The sequence below is a fragment of the Drosophila virilis genome, chromosome 4 (genome assembly GCF_030788295.1).
Source record: "Drosophila virilis strain 15010-1051.87 chromosome 4, Dvir_AGI_RSII-ME, whole genome shotgun sequence".
Taxonomy (NCBI): Eukaryota; Metazoa; Arthropoda; class Insecta; order Diptera; family Drosophilidae; genus Drosophila; species Drosophila virilis.
In genome coordinates this window covers 36,782-59,194 of record NC_091546.1, presented here as the reverse complement: position 1 = coordinate 59,194, position 22,413 = coordinate 36,782, and the positions used below count along the sequence as shown (strand labels likewise).

At 36.4% G+C, this 22,413-nt stretch overlaps 1 protein-coding gene and 1 long non-coding RNA gene across 6 annotated transcripts; both read right to left on the bottom strand.

The window, feature by feature from the left end:
* Nucleotides 1-421: 421 nt before the first annotated feature.
* Nucleotides 422-6,747, bottom strand: net. Of its 3 annotated transcripts, none has more exons than XM_070209260.1 (3): nt 6,597-6,675; nt 6,278-6,459; nt 422-2,183 (listed from the first exon to the last, which is right to left on the bottom strand). In XM_070209260.1, the coding sequence occupies exons 2-3, from the start codon at nt 6,348-6,350 to the stop codon at nt 1,183-1,185; spliced, it is 1,074 nt and encodes a 357-aa protein (XP_070065361.1). In that variant the 5' UTR covers nt 6,351-6,459; nt 6,597-6,675; the 3' UTR covers nt 422-1,182. The 3 variants fall into 3 exon arrangements, 1 of the variants encoding a protein (XP_070065361.1); XR_011416715.1 differs by adding an exon at nt 3,329-3,492 and having other exon boundaries at nt 2,095-2,183; nt 6,278-6,727; XR_011416716.1 differs by having other exon boundaries at nt 2,139-2,208; nt 6,278-6,747.
* Nucleotides 6,748-7,935: 1,188 nt separating this feature from the next.
* LOC116651797 (uncharacterized) lies at nt 7,936-15,671 on the bottom strand. 3 transcript variants are annotated; one of them, XR_011416661.1, is made up of 4 exons: nt 12,347-15,669; nt 11,999-12,177; nt 11,705-11,931; nt 11,300-11,642 (listed from the first exon to the last, which is right to left on the bottom strand). It is a non-coding gene; the product is annotated as an uncharacterized lncRNA (long non-coding RNA). The 3 variants fall into 3 exon arrangements; XR_011416662.1 differs by lacking the exon at nt 11,300-11,642 and adding an exon at nt 7,936-8,435 and having other exon boundaries at nt 11,999-15,671; XR_011416660.1 differs by having other exon boundaries at nt 11,306-11,642; nt 11,999-15,663.
* Nucleotides 15,672-22,413: the final 6,742 nt, after the last annotated feature.

Sequence of the window (22,413 nt, the reverse complement as noted above, 5' to 3'; positions counted from 1 at the left end):
AAAGATAAACTGCATCTCTTTAATGATTGTTGTTCGATAAGTGCACATGCACCAACTACACCAGTGCGATATCGTAACACCTTGTGCTTGGCTAATAGATAAGGTAAAAATATAAATATGTAGGACTTTTGTTAATGATAAGGGGTCGCTGGCTAGTTCGAGTGTCCCAAAACAACTTACGAGAACTTGGTGCAGATGAACCGACCGTTTACCGTTCTGGGCGCACCTGTTGCCTAAAAGCTCTCTTTCCCGTTCTCTTCTGTTATTCCATCATGTTGCGGTCTGATAAGATTAATAAGTATATAAAAATATATAACCCCTACATGTCTATCGAAGTTTGAATCAAATTTTTTGGGTGCGCTCGCACTAAAGTTTGTAATGGGTCAGTCCCAACCACATACAAACACATATTTCAGATGATATTTAATTTTGTATTCAGTATTTTGTATTTCAGCTTTCTGCTTTTATGGCACTTAAAACATATATAAAATGAGATTATCGGTAATGCATATTGTTTTTTACACAGGAATAAAATACCATATTGTCTCCCTTATGCAACATACAGTTTGATTTCTTCTCTGCTCTAATATAAATACAAGTCAAAATATATATTCAATAAAATTTAAACTTTTGTTGTTTGACGTGCACATTTTTTATATATTAATATTAAATGTTTATTTCTCGCATGCTTGAAGTCAAAATATTTCGTACAATTGTACAATATTTTTTTTGACAAGTGCAAAATTATTGTCATAGATTTTTCTCATTTCGACTGATTACAATTATTGTCTTTTTAAAACATTTGAATATATTGTTATTTACAGTTTGTACTACGGAACATGATTTGGCCTTAATTACATTAGACTTTAAGATTAGAAGCTAGTTTAAAATAGGATCACATAGCTGGTTTTATATTCTACAAATATCATTTTATTATGATGTGTTATATATATGAGCAATCGTGAAAATCACCCCAGAGCGCTACATTTTTGTTATTGTTATAAATCTAGCTTAAAAAATTTGTAAAGCTGTTTTGGTTAAATGTGACTTCAATTTAATATTGTGTTATGCCGCATATGGACTTAGTTTCCGGCATAGGAACGTTTAGCATGACACTTAAAAAATTCTCAAAATATTCCTAACTTACATTAAAGTCTTTCCACAGTTTAAAATTAAGCCACTTTACTCGTCTTTCTTCCGTTTTACCTTTCCTTCTGTTTGAATAGTTGAAGTGATAGCCTCGATACACTCAGCAATGGTCGGCTCGGATCGATCAGAGCTATAGTCTTTGCCAGCCATACGACTTAACGTGAGTATGTAGGAACAGGCTACACGCAATACCGATAGCTTTGAAAGTTTTTGGGAGCTAGCATATGCCGGAACAGCGTGGCGTAATGTTTCATAGGCGGCGGAAATTGTATGAACGCGAGTTCGTTCACGAGCGTTTGCCTCAATTCTTCGCTCGCGTGTCATATTTTTATAGTTCCGTTGCTGCGGTCTCGAGAGGGAATCACTGTGATCAGCTTTGCATATGCCCTCAATATTTTGTTCTAGAGAAGTTTCGTTGCATGCATCGTGTAATTTTTTATGGGTCAAGGTTTTCTTTTCAAACTGGAGATTGGGACTTTCCTGCTGTACACTGGTTTCAACGTTATCGGATTGCGGCTTTCTTGCAATCAATGCTAAAGGTTCCTGTTGTTCTGGTTGCGTTGTGAGGGGGAATGCGCGATGAAGTGTAGTAAGACCGGGATGACGCACGAAAATGTGCGCAGGATTTGGCATTATATCACGTGGCAGCAGTTGACTAGGGTTACACGCGTGAGCAGAAGATAAATTGGTATGGCTGGTTTGAGGCGGTGAAAGGAGAGATGGTGGCGTCAACATAACCGCGGAGTCAGCTGAAGATGAATAACGTATTCGCTTTTTAGGCGGACCCGACGCTAAAGACGAGGCAAAATTAGTTGATGCCAAGGCTGGCTCCACGACTTTCGATGGCTCCAAACTCTTGCGTTTATTGCGGACCAGCAAAGCGGAACCTTCTTTGACTGAGCCATATTCATCCGTCGATCCAACAAGAGATCTGGCACGTTGCAGGGTATGTTCTAGCGCTAAGTCATCACCGCCTTCGCTTTCTGAACTAGCGGAACAAAAGCCAGCGTCGCGGTCGTTGGAACTGGGTGAATCTAAAAGTAAACAAGACAACGAAATCTATAATTTTATTCATAGTAGGCACTTAAATTCTTTACCATTTCTCTTCATAATATATGTAGCTTAGATATTTTTATCAAAATCCTGAGAGGATTATATACCTACTGCATGGGCATAAAAAGGGTGTAATTTAAGTTGATTTTATTTACATAAGTATGCTCTTGGCAAAACTAAGAGGATATTACATTTTCTCTTTAGATCCATTTGCTTAAAGGCACTTCCTGTCAATATACAAGATATCTATTTTCCAATTTTAATAAGCGCTGATGACACAATATTCAGTAGATTCTGGTATTGGATCGCGACGTTCTTATGTGTATATAAATATTTTAAATAAAAAAAGTCACCAGTTTTCTGGTTTATATTTGGAGATTAAGTAGTTACTGTTTATGTTATATTTTTCGAGCAAACATATTTCAATGCAATCTCTTATAAATATGCTTGCCTGTCTTTGTTTAATTGGCAAATTCCGAAAACGCAAGCAACTGTGTCATATTTCAGTCAGTCGGACAAGCGAGTAAAAATAAATACAGCTTAAAATTTTCAAATTCAAGTTATTCATCGCAAACGAAAATAAACCAGTTTTCTCCAGTTCATTCGGTCTGTCTCCCACTGACCTCCACAATTTACTTTAAAAATTTTAGACACAGTTTACCGCCTTTCTTGGGAAGAAAAGCGCAGTCCAAATTCAGAAGCACTCACTTCAGTTCGCCTATTAATTACTGTCGCCGGAGATAGCTTAGATTTTTACAAGCGAGTCCTGGAACCTCAATAAACTTTACAAAGAGGCTATTCGAGCTTAAAAATAATGAGCTAGTGAACCAAAGATACATTGTTAAAATGCATACATACATACATTGCGTTTCATAGATTATTAAGCTTCACATTTTCACACTCATACACTGTATTTCTACTAAAGCAGCCGCACGCACAGACACATGTGACTGTGTTTTTTTTTTTATTTAGTTTTTTTTTTGCATGTTGACTCAACTATTTATAACCATATTATTTTGCTATCTTAGCTAATTTTAGACCAGAAAACGGCAGAGCGAATTCAAAGTAACTGCAGAGACAAGCTGTACAAATAACAGTAGCTAAATAAGTACATACATACACGTACCCTATACGTATGCATGTATTTTGTACTTAGATAAACAAATGTTAAGCTCAACGTCGACATCTATGTCAAAAACACCTGTGTTTAGTGTAATATTGGACATCGCATCAAGAGAAATATTGGCATAGAATAATATTTTTAAAAAGGATTGCTAGCCAATTTTGAATCTGTAAGATAAAGAAAAATCATTTCATCGTCTTTGTTTTATGTGCATATAATTATATAATCTGTTTATAAAAAATGACTTAAGTTGTGTGCGATCTAATTTGTGTTTTATATTTGATTGTTGATTTTCTAAAAGTTAGGAGAAAACGTAATATACCATTTTATCATATTCTTTCACATTATATTATATTAAGTTGTTATACCCTGAACCCATTAAAAATGGGTATAAGGGTATATTGTATTTGTGCAAAATCCAAATGTATGTAACAGGCAGATGGAAGCTTCTCCGACCCCATGAAGTATATATATTCTTGATCAGCATCAATAGCCGAGTCGATGTAGCCATGTCAGTCTGTCCGTCCGTCCGTCCGTATGTATGAACTCAAGGATCTCAGAACCTATAAGAGCTAGAAACTAGAAAGAAATTTTAGATGTAGGTGCTCCTAGGGCCCGCGCAGATCGAGTTTGTTTCCGATAATCGACAACTTACTCCGTTTCTAAGTAATCGATAAAAATCGATATCGATATCCTGTTTTTTGGGCAATTTTGGTAAATAATAAGAGCTAGAGTCACCAAACTTGACATATAGCTTCTAAAATAGAATGTATATATATATTTGATGTTGGAAGAAGAGAGTTCAGGGTATCCCCTAGTCGGGAGCTCCCGACTAGAACCTCTTACTTGTTTTATATGAAAATGTTGCGCATTTCAGCTACAAACCTTGCCTTGTGATTTTTGCGAAATAAATTTCATTCGTTCGGATATAATTGGCCTTTATTTCTAAGAATGAATTACTGCAAGTGAAACCTATTTTAAAAAGACACATTTAAAGTATATGAGACTGCAAAAACTCTGTGCTCATAGTAAATGTCAGCTAAAGGTTATCAGACAAAGTCTGCCCTACACTGACTGCTTGTTGGACTGCTGTCAGGGTTCCGTGTGTGGGAAGCATGTGGTTATCACTAGAGGTCTACGAGCGAAGTATGGGCGCATTAAAATATGATCTTGTGTTTGTTATAGTAACATGACGAGTCATTTTTATGAATGAAACAAATTAAAACTGAATGTTAAGGTAAATAAATTATTTTTAAACGTACTCAAAATAAAAGTGTACTTGAACTAAATATCTTAGTTCGAGAACATTTCATATGTAATATAATAATATTTCTTAAACTATTTCAAATGGCTTTAGTTCAACATAAGTTGACTTAATATTCTAAAACAATTGTATGCTGTAAATAAAGAAATAAATACAGCAGACAGCAGATGTTTTCCTACTCTAATATTGTTTAATTATTTGTAACGATAAAATGTCAATTGTCAGCGTAAGCGATAATAGATATATAATATACCAAAAAGACTCATAGGCTAGCATATAGAGAAATGTTTTACCTAAGCTACTGCTAGTAACTGCAGGTCAAAGCGGATTAATTGCAGAAAATCTTTTAAATGTATCTGAGAAGCTACCATAGCTGCATTGTCGCGACGCATAACGACGCTAATAGCCGACAGTCTACTCCACTCTGATACGCTGCAGTCAAAGGCTGAGTGAGTTGAGGGGAATTTCAAGAGGCGACAGACATCTGAACCCCAAAACTAAATGTGATTGCCAAACGGCGCCCTTTTAGTTGGCGCCGGCTGTTACAATGATGCTCGTCCGACTGGTACTAGTAAACAATGTAAATGCAAAAATAATAATAAAAAATAGTTAAGAGCGATGATTCGCCTTGTAAGCAGTGGTTAAAAAAAGCTTAAATTATAGTTGGTTCGATATTTGAATTACCTCAAATAAATTCTGCAATTCAATTCCTCAATAAAAATGTTGGCACTCCTCAATTTTCTAACTTAAAGAAAAAAAGGCAATGCTTTATAAATTAGTTACGCTCCTAAGTAGATGTTTAAATAATACCCTTTTATATTGTTATCAAACTATGAGAAGGGGACGCATTAGGAACCTTCAACTCTCTCATTATAACTAGAGAGTGACTTATATATTGTAAATTAAAATATTTACAGTTTACAGTTAAATTGATGGTATCCGCTTACCACGCGATATTTTTCCATTTTTTGCGAGAGTTATTAGCTGGCCATAAGTTATACGTGGCAAATTTAAATGACATGTGGATTGAAACAATGTTTTAGCAGCTGTTTTAAGGTTTATTTTGTAAATTTGCATTAACCATGTTAACCATGTTTTTAAACGGTTTTTTTTATAAGACTATTGTAATACATTTATATTGTATTTTCTATTGAGGATTGCGCATATGATATGACATATGATATAATCGATTTGCGCATTAAACGAAGATTAAATTTAGTATTTGCTGTATTTGCATTTTTACCAGTTAAAAAACAATCTTTTACATAATATGTAAAACTGTTTATCCTGACTGACTGACCAAACGCAGAGAATAATCGCTAAGGAACATGAATCTAAAATATTCACAAAAGCCTCTTTTTAGAAAATCGCTTATCCAAGAACGGGTTTCTTTAAGTATAAAACGACCAATGACATACGAAAGCAGTTTAAATATATCAACTTAAATTATTTTACAATTATTTTCTAAAATCAACACCCCATACAATTTATAAATAAATAATTTATCGCCAAGTAAACAAGTTTATATGAAATAGTTGGACAAGAAAGAATCTATCAATTAGTTTAAGTTTAGGTAAAAATAAATTTAACATATGTCCCTTTTAATATTTAGTTTAGGCAACAGGTGGTATTGGCTTTGTTATTCTCTGATCATAAAACGGATATATGCAGAATCATCCGTATCGTACCTTTTTTGATGATGGCTTCCAGCTCCGCAGTGTTTAGTCGCATGTATAGCTTGTCTGTTGTGACGAGGTCCATATTTAAAATAAGCGAATTTCTCAATATATGTTTCGGGGAACGCGTAATCCACAGAGCGAGTTTGAAAATTATTTTTTGTCAACTATTTTCTTTTATGGTAACACAAAAACTGATAAGATATCAATACAATAAAAGATATCTAATATTAATTAATGCAGTATTTGGTTGTGAATAAATTCAAAATAAAAATTTACAACACTACAATTTTTGAAGACGTAAATACATTTACAATATTATATTACACACTTTTTTAATTATTTTCACTTTATACCGCATTCTTTCAGAACACGTCCGACAGTCAGAAACACAGCACGTCTAATAACCACGGCAGTATATTTCGTTTTGAGAGGACCAAACACGCTCGCTTCATACTAAAAGCAACACGCGGTCGAGCCGGTTGCGTTGCAATTGGAGGTGAGTGCGTGTCAAACAATTCAGCACAAATCGGATGAAAAAATAACATTTCTTACCGATAGTTTCGTGTATGTATTTTTCAGTATACATAAGTATATTTCATTATTAAAACCCCTCGCCCGTTTTCCACATAAATAAAAAAAAAAAACAAGTAAGAGGTTCTAGTCGGAAGCTCCCGACTATGGTATACCCTGAACCCTCTTCTTCCAACATCAAATGCATATATATATTCTATTTTAGAAGCTATATGTCAAGTTTGGTGACTCTAGCTCTTATCATTTACCAAAATTGCCCAAAAACAGGATATCGATATCGATTTTTATCGATTGCTTGGAAACGGAGTAAGTTATCGATTATCGGAAACAAACTCGATCTGTGCGGGAACTAGGAGCATCTAAATCTGTAATTTTAAGTCTCTTGACTCGGCTATTGATGCTGATCAAAAATATATATAATTTATGGGGTCGGAGATGCTTCCTTCTGCCTGTTACATACATTTGGATTTCGCACAAATACAATATACCCTTATACCCATTTTTAATGGGTTCAGGATATAATAACTCAGTTTATGTCTAAATGTTTGTACGTGTACTAGCACAATTGAAACAATCCGCACATCAATGTATTTTTAGTACATGTTGTTTTTAGGCGCATAGGTAAAATTATAAACCTTACTGTTCGGTTGCCTGTATGTTTGGGTCAATTCATTGACCATGACGATTGAATGGAGTCAGCTTTTTGAATTTTTCCGTGAACTAAAGCGTCACGCGTCATTCTTTTATAAATGTATATGTTCTTAGATTATACATTTTTATATGCACATCGCGCCGTCAAACATGTTCGATGCGACGCCTTATCGTTGTGTTTATGAATAAAGCTTATGCCAAAATTTTCGGTGTTACTCCTAGTTGCGCATAAATGTTTTTGCCATTGGTATTATATACATAATATGTTCTGGAGAATCCATAATATAAACAAATATAATATATTTGAATTAAAAAAGTATCTGAAAAACTTATATACTAACATGTTAAAAATATTTTTAAAGATATTTATGTGCATTAAGTTTATGAATTATTAATTAAACAAATATAATACATAATCAAAAATCAAATGGTAAATAAATTTTTGATTTATTCAACCATCCTTTTTTAATCAATACGTTTGTACATTTGCTTTGTCTAAAAACTGAAAAATAGGCATTAATAATAATTATTCTTATTATTATTTATATAATGCTTTGTCTAAAAACTGAAAAATAGGCATTAATAATAATTATTCTTATTATTTCTATAATGATTTATTGGCATATATGTATATACAGTTGCAAAAACGCATATACGCCTATATTTCTCCGAGTATATACGAAGAGGTGGGGTAAAATTCTCCTGTGTCTGGTACTGCGGTGGCGCCAGTTGTGTCATATTTTCAACTGACTTTTGAATTGCAGCATCTGCAGTTCTATATGCTTATAACGAAGGGAGTCTGCGTCTGGGACTGGTAGACATATTAAGGCAGCACTGGTATAGCGTCTGCCCTCTGGGCTCACTCTGGTCGGTGGCTGATGATGATGATGCCACATGCAAACGAGTTGTTACTGAACCGACTTTCGTGCCAGTTGTCGGGTTGTCATCGTAGTTGGCGTTGTTGTTTTGGCGGTGCTACGCTTGCCTAAAAGAAAAGTGAATTCTGTGTGCTTTAGGCGGCATTCTTTAAACAGATTGAATTGTGTGGATTTCTGTTGCCTTAGCTTCACAATCTTAGTCCAACCCCAAACTTAACTCAATCGACCAACCGTTGCAATAATGCGGGCACATTGTGCGCTTAGTGTGAAGTGAATTATAATGAATCCGTGGTGTGGATGCTGCGACTTGGATGCTGCCTCTTAATAGCCAGTCAGTTTTAACGCTGCCATGTGGAATTCCACACAATTGGTCATTTCCCCACTTCTTTGCAACAGTTTTGCAACGTTTGCAGCACAGCCACAGCCAACGTCCGTAACAACAGCAGCTTGTATAACCGTGTGCTGTTTACATAAATCTCAGGCGCTGGCAATGGCGGCTCGACTCTTAATTTTTTATCAAGATGCATGTAAAAGCGCTTGCGTTTTGGTCGAGAAGTTGAGGATGCTCCACACAAGCCACAAAGCCGCCCTTGTCTATGATTGTCCATGACGTTGGCAGTGATCAGCCAACAATGTTACATGAAGCTGTGCCACACGGACTGCCTACGCGGCAGCTATTTGAGTCAGAGGAGATAAGTGTGAGTTTCATGCTCTCATTCGCAGCGCGCCTGGAAAACTCTTTCAATTTTTATTTTATATGGAGACATACACACTCGCAGTTGGTGGCAAATGCGTCATGGGTTATACGAATGGGATGATGCTGCGGTAGTCATGAAAAATACGCGGTGGGTATTGGCGTCATTAACCTAGACTGTCATGTCCAACATGTTTTCCGCTTACTTCACAAAAAGAAAGATTTCCTATTTAAAGACGGTTCAATAAAAACAGTTTGTACTAAGTTAAGATAAAATTATATTTGTCTCAGCAAGCTCTCCAGATCAGTAATATATATGCTTTATGTTGAAATGGTGGGACGGAACTTTAAAAAACAGACGGTCAGTGATAAATGACTTCGGTTGTTAAAACTGATATCCCCTCTCCTGTATATTTCATACAAAGTGCCCATATATTTTTTGTCAATTTTAAAGGCTCTGAGTATACAAAATAGTTAAGTTGCATGGGAGGGGTCAATAAAGGCAGTACACAAAAAGGCCAACAAATATTTCTAGGAAAATATTAATGTTTCACATAATCATGCCGCCGTGATACCAAACTTCAGGAACGAGCCACTAATACCGTAAACGCTCTTTCTGGTTTCTTGGTCCCTTAGTAAACCGTTCTACCCAATCAGTTATTGGCAGATGTTCATTATGAATGAGTCTTGATGTCGCGCTGAATACCTTTTAATTTATGACAAATGTATACCCTACACCAAAACATGCGGTAAGTGATATCTAAAAGTTGTTCAAATGTGTATATAACTCTAAAAACCCCACACTTCCCTAAATTATATGTGTGACCTCTTGACCAATATATACCAACTGTAGGTGAACTCATAGTCGGCCATTCGGGAATTGCACTCTTGCTTTTTATCTTTGGCTTTCTGTAAATGTATGCAAGATTCGACTGCCTGCTAACCTGTTTACCTGTTGCTTTCGCCGACGCCACAGAAGAGGCAACCCGCACAGCCGTTTAAACTGTGGGCGCGACAAAGCTTTTTAGCTCATTTCTTTTGTCAAGCTGCAAGTTCAAGGATATACCATACATGTCTTCCAAAAGTTGTTTGTGAAATTTAATCGTCTTCCCTAAAAAATCAATTTCTTGTTGAACCCATCTAAAATTACTAAAACATATTCTTGTCATCCCTTGCAGTGACTTGCAAAAATTATGGATTCGGGAGGAGGCACAGTACAAATCTTTTTTCCTAGCTGTATTTTTATTATATTTTAAAATTATGTTTTTTAGAAAAAACAAAATACAACCTTAGAACTTGGGCTAACCGCTACTGACGCTACTTTTTGCACAACAGCAAATATATGAAATGTTACCGTCTCTTTATATTTATTATATTAAGCATCCACTATTGCAGTTTAATCTATAAACAGTCGACTCAGGTAGTCGACTCTCACCAGACCTGTGCCAGACGCAGTCGTCACATATATTATTTCGGCCAAGTCTCAGACGCTAATTGCTTTTAGTCTGCTTAATATAATTACTGCCGACTGTTTGCAAGTCTAGCGAACCGACCAATTGATATTTTCCGGGTTTTACCCGGTCATGCAACTAAGAACTTAGAATTCAGGTAGAAGTGACTTCTTAGAATTTCCATAATCAATTTGCACTTGTTTTCCTTTTGATTTTCTTTATTGTGCACCTCTAATGACTTTTGCGCACCTTTTTGCGAAACGTTTATAGCTTTCAGGTTGGAAACTCAATGGTGCATATTAATGATGCACCCATACTAGACCAATTCACTCTCGTTCTTAATTCTTTTATTTTTAATTGGGTGGAAAAACAACGTCTTTAAAAATGTGTAATTAACCTAAAACTAACCAACTTGAGTAAGGAAACCTACAAAAATAGTGTTATAATGTAATAATGTTGTGCTGCTCCACCACAGATTTCAAAAAATATTTTAAAAATTGTGTCATACAAAATTGGAATCACACAAACAGCAAGACGGACATTGCACATAACCTTTTCCCCACTTTGTGAACCAATTATAACAATAACTTTGACGACATAAACAAAGTTTTGTTATAACAACCACATTACATCGTCTTCAATTATATAACATGGTACTTAAAAATAAAGACACCAGTTGGTGATGATACCAGTGGGAGACGGAGGTGAGGTGCGCAGGCCACATGTCCGGCCGTAAAGCTATTAAAGCAAGCTAGGAACCGAACGTATTCAATTGGGAACCCCAGGTATGTTTTTATTTTTATTATTATTTTATTGACAACTATGTACACTTATACCAGCACATCATTTATAAATATATTCTTTCAATCATTATCGTAATGTGCACATGCTTATACATGTGACGTCACTAGGTTACGTGCAGCTAAGAACTCTTCAACAGACTGGCAAGCATCTGGCTTGCGTGTCATTTCTTCAGCAACATCCCGAAGTTTAAACAAAAGTCATTTGTATGGGTTTATCTTACTATTTAAGATAATGTTTAGCTTCCGCTAACGGCTGATGACCCTTGGTTATCGTCCACATTCTTGCCAAGTTCGTGGTAAATAACTCTACAATTACTAAATTCAAATAAAAATGTGGGTCTGGAATGGTCAAAATCATTTCAGAAACTATGGATACATACAGATTAATAACAAATATCTTTAAAGAAAAATGTCAATATAATACTTACCAGATGCAGAGTGAAAGGTCTTTCAGAGTAGTGGTGCGTGGCATCCTAGCTTCCACAATCACAGAAGAGCTTTCTAGTATGGGTTTTGAAGTCAGAACAGAGTATAACCCAACACTAAAAAATCGTCATAGCTCCGGCACAGACCGAATATTTTCTTTATTTCCAAATTCAGAAAAGAACGCAATGTTCGGTGTCCGCTCTCTGGAAACACGTCCGCTTTAAATGGCCTAAAAGGAATGATAAACAATTACCTAATGCATTCGTTGCAAAAGATTTAACCACACGGCTCGTTACCTTCACCATTCTCCGCTTGAATATATTTATGTATATATTTACTATCAATAGGCCTTAATTTATTTTGGGTTTGTTTAGTATCTCGGCTAGCAGTCCACTTGCACACTGAAAATATTCTCAAGCTTGATTTATAAGGGCATATCTTTCGCCTCTAATATTAAGCCAAATATCCCAATAATCTGAAATAGGAAATTTTGTTACCTAACTATAAATGGTTTTACTTTAGAAGTTTATTATATTTTAAATCCTTCTCTTTTTTCACTAAAAAAAAAGTTTCTTCCCACTCGACTCTCATATCGAAACAAAATAGCGTACAAAAAATCTTGTAGCTCCACTAATTATACGCACATTTTCTTCATCCAAGCATGCTTTTAATTAAAAAAATAATTTTCTTTTTCAAGTAGGCCTTGAAACTAAATTCATAAATTTGCCTTGGATGCCATTGCCCACATACAGTCTGCGTCAGTCTGCTTCTATAGTTCGACAGAAGCACTTCAAAATTGAGAAATAATTCTTATTCTTATGCGCGGCCAATATAGCACGCGTTTAAAGGCATAAACAACTTGTACAACACACTCAGTGCAACCTGCTCAAATATGTTACAATCAGTTGTAGCAACATTTTCAGTTGTACTAAACTAGTGCAACGTGTATGATGCAGCCGCCTTGCACGCTAATACAAATGAAGCCGATTTCAAGTTTGTTTTGTGGGGCTTAATGCTTAAGCATTAAAATTGTTGTATGGGGTGTCCAAATTTTTAAATCAAATTAATCTTGATACATGATGGGATTCAAAGCATCCCAATTATCCTGTTTCAAGTAACCTCATCTTTTAGTGGGATAAAAAATGGGTAACAAATTTATAATGCTTTTGGGCAAATTAAATACAACAAGCAGAAGGAAGCATTTTCGACTCTAAAGAAGTATATGTATTCTTGGTCAGCAAGTCGAAATCCTGTTGTAAGCAAATATCTTAGGTTTCGACAGCTAGTCTCCAATTTGTCATTTTGATCGTATACCATACAGCTCAAGTATTATTTAAGATGTGTGACCGCAAGTGCTTCGTTCGTTGAATATAATTGCGAGCTCGAAGACAGCATGAGGGGAAATAAGTATGAGAATGCGAAACAGCTTATTTACGTAGAGACAGGATGGCGACAATACATATTTTAATATATATATGTATATTCCCTGTGTGACGTTCAAATGTATGTATCTATGTATATGCCCGGAGATGGGAACGACAAACAACACATGTCCGTGCCTTGAGGCCTTCAGGCGGCGTCAGCTTGACTCTTGCGATTTTTCATGGAAATTGCACAGTCGACAACTGATGGCACATATGGTTACCAGAACCAGAAAAGAAAGTGTACTTGCATATGCCTACGACCTTACAAAATGCACGCAAAATATGATTTTTCGACGGGCACACAAGCCAGGGGCAGTGCCTTACAGTTTTTCTTCGTTTATGAACTGATTGCGTGAGAATATTGTTGGGAAATTTCGGTTTCAATTTGTACGCTTATTCACATGTGTTAAACTTTTACCTCAGGTTTTCGAGTTTCAGTCAAGATGGGTTTTTACGGCTGGCAATGCAAGCTACAAACCGAAACGAAAAATTTGTTTTTAAGCAAGTAGCGTTTTTTGAGGGTACAGCTGCAATATGAATCCTATGTCTGACAGGCATATAAAGCATGCCTCAATCAATTAATTAAATATATCAGACGCTCATTGTGAAGTCGCATGCATATATTAGGAACAAGCAGAAGCTCCTCTGAACAACGTGACAGCCCCAAGCTAAGTTCCAGAGTAACAGCGGCAATCAAATGCATGCGACCGCCCAGATACACAATTAGATACCAAAATATACGCTATTGTTCAAAAATTTCCAACCAGTAGGTAAGTATCGCACAAGCTTGGTTCGCCAAAGCTAAGCACGCAATGTGAAGGTGATGTAGAACTACTTTTTCGTAAGATCAAAAGTTGGTTATTTCCCACGCTTTTAGTACGGAAAACACCCCAAGCTTATAAGCAGAAATGCGAAAATGAGGCAAATCTTTTGCACTTTTCATAAACGACATGTCGACAAACATTCTACCCTGCTTATCGGCTACTGTGTGCCTTCGAGACAGTTTTAAATTGAACAGATGCAATACAGCAGTAAATTGTTAATACGAAAAACGAGATCGCTTTGGGCTAAAACTGCCAGTAAGTTGACTCCTAAAATTACGCAAATATTTTTGTATGTGGATCCAAGCGATACCTCAGTCCCGGCCTTTTTTTGTTCTTTAGAACCCATATGATTTTAAAACATAAGTATATTATATTTACCTTACCAACTATGTACTTCTGCCTTTTTAATTCACATAAATCAAGTATATTTGAAATCGATGGCATAACAAGTTTTGAGTATCAAAAGCCCTAAATCAACGATGTATCGTAGAAAGCATTACTCATGACATGACTTGGAAAATATACCTGCTATCGGTAAATTTGTTGTACCTGTTTTCCAGTTCGTTTACTACCTCGTTTTTGGCTCTTTGGGCATTGTCTATTGTCCTTGTCATAAATGGGATTTGTCTATTTCTCTTTTGTTGAATAGTTCTCTTTATATTTTGCAGTGATTAGTCACAAGACTTTTGAGCTGGCGCCAGGAGCGCAGTAGGTAACCTCAAAAGTAGACAGAATAAAACATGAAACAGCTAGATCACAGTTACAATGACAATCAAAAACATTTCTTACTGCAGGTAAAGGTTTAGCACACATTCGCATTAAATTTTGGCGCCAAATGAGTACTTTGTATGTGCAACAGTCGGCAGAACGACAAGTTAAGCAACCACCGGTCAAAAGTACCATCAAAAAATGTCGGCAGTCCGAGCCACATGTTCACAGTGGCCGCGTCTTGATGTTGACACATGCCACAAAACGAGTATAGCGGTCCATTGGCCCGTCCTTAGCCACTTGTCGTCGAGGCTACAACTGGTTTGAATTCTTAATTTGCGTGCTGGACGATCTGTTACTCATACATCTGTACCTTGGCGTTTGTATGTATACTTTCTTAGTACACCTTTTGTTGTCTTAAAACTGCAAGATGTGCTCAGATGGCCTGTGTCCCCTTTAGATCGTGTCAATCGAAAGGTGCATAACAACTGCCACTCTTGATATGCCGTCGGGCACTTGGCGTCGTCTTGCCTAAACTAATTGTCGAATGCGGTTGGCCTGTCAGGTGTTTTTGCATAGGTCGTTTACGGAAACACTGCATAAGCATTATATAAATCGATCTGCGCTAGTTCACAGAAGAATTGATCGGCAACAGAATTTTATAAGCCCGAAGTTAATTGTTTTTTTTTTGTCAAAAATTAAAAACATTATTTATTGGTAATTGTCCTAGCACCTCATAGCCGTCATTGACCCAATGTGTGTGAAAGTAACCGGATGGAGTTTAAATAAACATTATAAGAAACTTGATTTATGTGTCTTTACCTGCAATAACCCATGTGTATTATTACAAGCTACAACGCATTTATTTGCCCTTGGTATAATAATAAGTAAGTATAATTAGAGGAGTAATTATAATATCAATAAAATATATATTATAAATAATGAAAAAACAAGAGGGTCTAGTCGGGAGCTTCCGACTAGGGGATACCCTGAACCCTTTTCTTCCAACATTAAATGCATATATATATTCTATTTTAGAAGCTATTTGTCAAGTTTGGTGACTCTATTAATATTATTTACCAAAATTGCCCAAAAAACAGGACATCGATATAGATTTTTATCGATTGCTTGGAAACTGAGTCAGTTATCGATTATCGGAAACAAACTCGAACAGGGTATCTCAAAGTAGGAAAATACCCGCATATGCTGCATTAAAAAATAGTTGGCGCCAGACGAGCAAAAATTTGCGGCAAGAAGAAAACTGGTGCAGTTTGTATTCTTAATGAATTTGTATATACATTGACACATACATGAGCAATGTACATATATAAGGTGTACGAAAGTTTGTGTAACAAACGATACACGACGATCCGAGCAACAGATTTTCAGAATGTCACCAAGTGGACTTTGTTCGCAGCCTATATTATTGGCAATGTAATTCTGGCGACTAACTAGGCGGCTTAGTTGTCTCTAAATTCAGTCACATCTGTCGTTTACGAGTTGGCATCAAATGAAAATTAAATCAATGGCCAAAAAAAATGTTCGACAGCTTAAGTAATAAGTATAGTAGAAAATCACAATGATTTGTACACAATTAAGTATTTGTATACCCTGAACCCATTAAAAATGGCTATAAAAATGTCACAAAAGGATGCATCTCCAACCCCATAAAATATATATCTTATTGATCAGTATCAAAAACCGAGTCGATCTAGCCTTGTCCGTCTGTAAGATTTGATATGCAGGCTTCTGAATTAAATATTATACTAGCGGGTTTTGCCCGTCGTATGTATAAAATAATTTCGGAATATCGACGAAGAATAATGCTGCCAGATTTATATTCTGAATTAAACAAAAGGCGCAACCCTGAACAAAAAGGAAAACTTCGTGAAAATCGGATTCGATTTGACCGAGTAATGGGGGTGTGCAATTTTGATATATGTTATATAGGATATTTGAAGGTAAAATTTTTACATACATTCTTACAAACAATAATAGTGCCAGACTTAGATGGAAAATTTATTTGGAAATCGAACAACACAAAACTTATTAAACACTTAGAAAGAAGAGCTATCTTCGGCACGCCAAAGATTTAATACCCTTGCAGTCCCAACCATGCTCATAATGATTTTCCCGTATCTAAGAACCACAGGGAAAATAGTTAAGGTCGATATAAATAAAATAATATTAATAAATGGAACGTAGTGAAATTTATAAATGCCGAGTTTGGCCAAGATATATTGATAAACAAAGTTTTCTATAGAACAACTTTCGACCGATCGTTCTTATGACAGCTATATGATAATGTGGTCCGAACCAGCAGGTTCCAACATATGTACTGCGGCGATCGTTTCCTCACCGACAAAAAACAAGTGATATGAACTCTTCTAAAATGAAGCCACATGCCAGTTTATTTTAATTTGCATGCGTTTCCGGCAAAACGGCTGTGGCTGGGCCATAAGTTTTCACTTTCACCCACAGCTGGCAGCTGCTGCGGAGATTTTTTTAAATATGGAACACACTGTACATATTTCCATTTTCTACAAGCTTCAACATGCTATGATCACCACATTAGAAGCTTGGGTGTCAGGGAGACAGTTCTGGTTTTGGTTTGTGGGCGTTGAAAAAAAAATGGGGTGGGCTATATATATATACATATATAAATATAAACTTTGGATCGTGCATAATAAGTAGAAAAGAACTGTCATCGTTTTGTCAGCAAGCTACTTCGTAAGTGAATGCATATGTACTTAAATGTAAATAAAAAATGTCTATTACCCCTAGTTAGAACTAAAATTAAAATTTTAAACGGTGCAAACCTACTGTCTCTTCGTATGTACTTGTACGACTATTGAATTGTTTGTAGGCTCATATAATTTTTAAATAGATCTGTATACATATACTTCCAAGTAGAAAATTGCGACAATTTTAATGTATTCGTAAACAATTAAAATTACAAATTAATTGTGTCTTAATCTGTTTTTATGTGCTGTTGAAATATATGGTCGTCGCGCTTTGGTCGCGGCCGCCTTGCTGCACAGCATTTTTCTGCCTTTTCTCTCGCGCTGATGAGTTCGTCGACAAATTATGACAAACTGTGGATAATAATTTCACTCGTATGCATATTCAGACTGCCATGCAGTGTCACCATCACATTTGTTTATGCGCTTTTTAACCCAGGGTTGTGCCTTATTGGTTGTTAACGCTGGAGCGCTTGGACTGCATCCATAAATTGTCATATCTTGAGTAAATGCAATCAGCCTTTGTTTTTATATTACTTATTTAAAAGATTCAGATAATTGTGAACGAATTAAATAGAATAAATCAGTTGGATGGGCATTATTTTTAATGACGCGCTCTGAACTCTTTAAATCTTCTTTGGTCAGTTAGAGCATACATTAGTCGGCATAGGCATGTCAACGCAACCCCTTTAGTGTTAAAAGATAAACAAAATATTGAACAGATATTTAAAAATATATATATTTTATTCATTTTTTATAACCCATTTAAAATTGGCATAAGGGTATATTGTATTTGTGCAAAATCCAAATGTATGTAACAGGCAGACGAAAGTATCTCCGACCCCATGAAGTGTATATATTCTTGATCAGCATCAATAGCTGAGTCGATGTAGCCATGTCCGTCTGCCTGTCCGTCCGTCCGTCCGTATGTATGAACGCAAGGATCTCAGAACCTTTAAGAGCTAGAGACTTGAAATTTTAGATGTAGGTGCTCCTAGTGCCTGCGCAGATCGAGTTTGTTTCCGAATATCGATAACTCACTCCATTTCCAAGCAATCGATAAAATCAATATCGATATCCTGTTTTTTGGGCAATTTTGGTAAATAATAACACCACTAACCAAACAACATATGTTGTTATAATAATAATAGAGTCACTAAATTTGACATATAGCTTCTAAAATAGAATATATATATATATATATATATATATATATATATATATATATATATATATATATATATATGTCGGAACAGAGAAATCACTTTCTTTGCAATTAGGCATACTGGCAGTACAGCAAGTCCCGAGTGTCGTTATAGTCACAAAATAATTATATTTTTAGGAGCGAGCACGTCTGTTCTCTATGACTTCCACTTTTAGAATGAATAATTTTCATCGTCCTCGAGCATACTACTCATGCTCTTGTCATTCTATATTCTTCTCTGACTTTTAGTACTGTTAGTGAACATTCAACACTATAGCAAACTGGACGTTATACAACACACTCGGGCCATGCTCGGCAGAGACTATCTTTTTTGTCTCACACCATGCTTTCAGTAGCAACCCTAATACAAGTAGGACAGTTATGTTAAATAGCAGTACCTTCTGTCAAATTCTCTGATTCTTACTAACACTTAATCGTTAGCATTCAAAATAATACTCACAATAATTTATTGGATACACGACACGGCCTTCCTGACATTTCACACGTCCTCGTGTGTACATTTCGCTTAGATCATGCCATAGTCAAAATTGTTGGGTAAAATTTATTAGTCATTACTTTACTTTAAGAATAGCTTTACAAACAGCAGTATCATCGGTCATTGTAGGTTTTATTTTTTTTTTTTTTTTTTTTTTTTTTTTTTTTTTGTTGTTGTTCTGTCATCACACGTCTATAGGCTCTTGCTGCCCAGCAACGATAACATGGAGCGGATCCATACAGGTCTTTCAACCTCTGACCCCCGCCATAATATCACCCGCTTCAGCACGCCATGATCGAGCACTTGTGCACGGCGTGAGTATTATGGTGCGGTCTTAGCCATCGTGTATGAGCCCAACCGCACTCTCTCTTAGTGCCACAGTGTCTTGAGCAATGTCCTCAACATTGTCACACTCATCATCTCTCAAATCTATCAACTCCTCCGATACATTGTTGCTTGGAAAAGCTCGCAAATACTCATGTGCATACTTAAACGTGCGCTTACTCGTCAATGACTTTAATAAATATCTGTCTCCATCAAGTATTTCGATTATCTCAAAAGGTCCCTTAAACTTGGGATCTAACTTCGTTTGATTTCGTTCTTCCCTCTTGAGTAGGACATGATCACCAAGCTTATATTTTACAATTTTTGCTTTATTTTTATCAAACCTAGCCTTATCATATTTAGCGTTATTCACCATGTTATCTTTCGCTTGTGCTCTTATTAAATCTTTATCAATTGTTTTTTCATCTGATATTGTTATCATTCCTAACGGCCTTGCCTCTTTACCGATTAGCAATTCTAACGGACTATATTTCGTTACACGATTTGTCGTGCAATTTATTGCCAGCTGTATGTCTTTTAAAGCGTCTTGCCAGGATCGCTGACTACTCTCAACCGCTGTGAGCATGCTCTTCAAGGTGCTCATGACACGCTCTACTTGGCCGTTTGCTCGACTGGCGCCCGTCGCAATCAGGTGTAAACCTATCTTCTGCGAAGAACAAAATTCCTTAAACCTTGTGCTAGCAAAACATTTACCCTGATCAGCTATGATGCGTGCCGGCACTCCGAATAGTGCAACAGTTTCTTTGACTGCCTTAATGCAGTTTTCCGTATTAAGGTTCAGCGTATGTTGAAGGTGAACAAATTTTGTGAATGCATCAACTTGAACTATGATGTACTCTTTTAAGTCGTTTTTGCCACTTAATTTTCCGGTTATATCAATATGCACAGTGTGCCAGGGTATGTCATCTTTAGGAATCGGGTGCATTTCTATTTGTAGCTTACCAGATGGTGGTTTTGACACTCTACAGGTAATGCAATTTTCTACAAACTTTTTCACATACTTAGACATCTTCTCGAACCAGTAGTTGGCATACATTTTGTCTAGAGTTTTCTTCCACCCTAAATGCATTATGGCTTCGTGAACATTGTTAATGACTGACCATCTAAAGGCTCTAGGTATTACAGGCAAACATTTTGTGCTGCCATTTCTTTGAATCCTTCGATATAATACTCCTGCTCTCAATTCGTACGACGCTGAGATAGCTTCTCCCATCTTATGGTTTCGCAATTTTAAGGTTATGGAAGCAATGTCAGAATCTCGTTGCTGTTCGGCTAGAAGCCAATCGTCGGTTATCTCAGCTAGGTTTATGTGCATTTCAACCGTTTTCGCTGAGGATTTATAATCAGTAGGCAACGGATTGCGCGAGAAAAAATCAGCATGTAACATGCGTTCTCCCTTCCTGTATTCAATGCTGAAATCAAATGATTGCAGATATGCCCACCATCTATGTACCCTTGGGGTAAGGTTAATTTTTTTGATACTTGCTTTCAGGGAGTTGCAATCTGTATGCACAATAAATTTTTGACCATGTAAATAATGGCGGAAGTGTCTTACTGCGTTGTAAACTGCGAGGGTCTCAAGCTCGTATGAATGATATTTTGCTTCAGCCATTGTCGTACATTTGCTGTAATATTCAATGACTCTGGGTCTATTTTCTATCTTGTGCATTAAAATAGCACCATATCCAATAGAACTTGCGTCTGTATGTAATTCAATTGGCTTTAGTGGATCGAAAATTGTCAAAACGGAGTCATTAGTCAAAATTGATACGATTTTTTGACGAATTTCCTCATATTCCGGCTTCCAGACAAATTTATTATTCTTGGAGGTGAGATTATATAAAGCTTTCATCTGCTCAGAAAATTTTGGTACGAATTGCCTAAAATACGAGGCTAGGCCTATGAATTGTCGCACCTGCGTTACTGACTGCGGTGACGGCAATTCGGCCAACGCTTGTATCTTGCGTGGATTTGGTCGAATTTGACCCGCTTCAACCAAGTATCCTAAATATTCTATGCTTGTTTTCAAGAACGAGCATTTTGTAATGTTAAATGAGAATCCAGCTCTAGACAAGTTTTCCAAGACCGTTTGTAGCCTTTCAAGTGCCTCTTCCTTTGTCTTCGCTAGAATTAACACGTCATCTATATAGACGATGGCATACGTTTGAGCCAAATCACCCAATGCTCTCACAATTGCGCGCTGGAAAATCGAGGAAGCATTTTTTAATCCAAAAGGCATGGCCAAAAATTCATACTGTCCTTCTGGCGTGACAAAAGCAGTGCGCTCGATAGAGTCTGGGTGTATTGGAACTTGGTAAAAACCACTTGCCATGTCTAAACTGGAGAAATATTTGCCTTCACTCAGTCTATTAATTTGATCAGAAATCAAAGGCAGCGGATATTTGTCAGCGACCGTATTAGCATTCAGTTCCCGATAATCGACACATAGTCGATCGGTTCCATTTTTCTTTCTTACCATCAGCATTGGGCTTGCAAATGGAGAGCAACTAGGACGTATAACGTTTGCGTCTAACAATTCTTTTACTTTATTTCGCACGACTTCTTTTTCTTCTATGCTTAACCTATACGGACGCCTTTGTACAGTTTTATTTGGGTCAAGCAGGCGGATTTCAAGTTCACCCGTAGTCACTCGCGTTTGAGGAATACCCTCAATAAATTTATCAGCATAGTTTTGCAATAATTCTAGCAGACGATTCTTATCAGTGTTGCTTAATGCTCTATCGTTATTCAGATGCTCTACGTAACTTATATCTGGCACTTTTATTAGTACATCAACAGTTTTGGTTTTGTACATTTCAAATTTGTCGGCCTCGATGGAGACTCCAAAGCCTAATCCGAGTATATCACGGCCTATCAATACATCGTATTTCAAAAACTTATCCATTATTACATGAAATAATATTTCTAAGGAGTACTGATCAATTTTAACAGTAGCCAAGATTTGCATA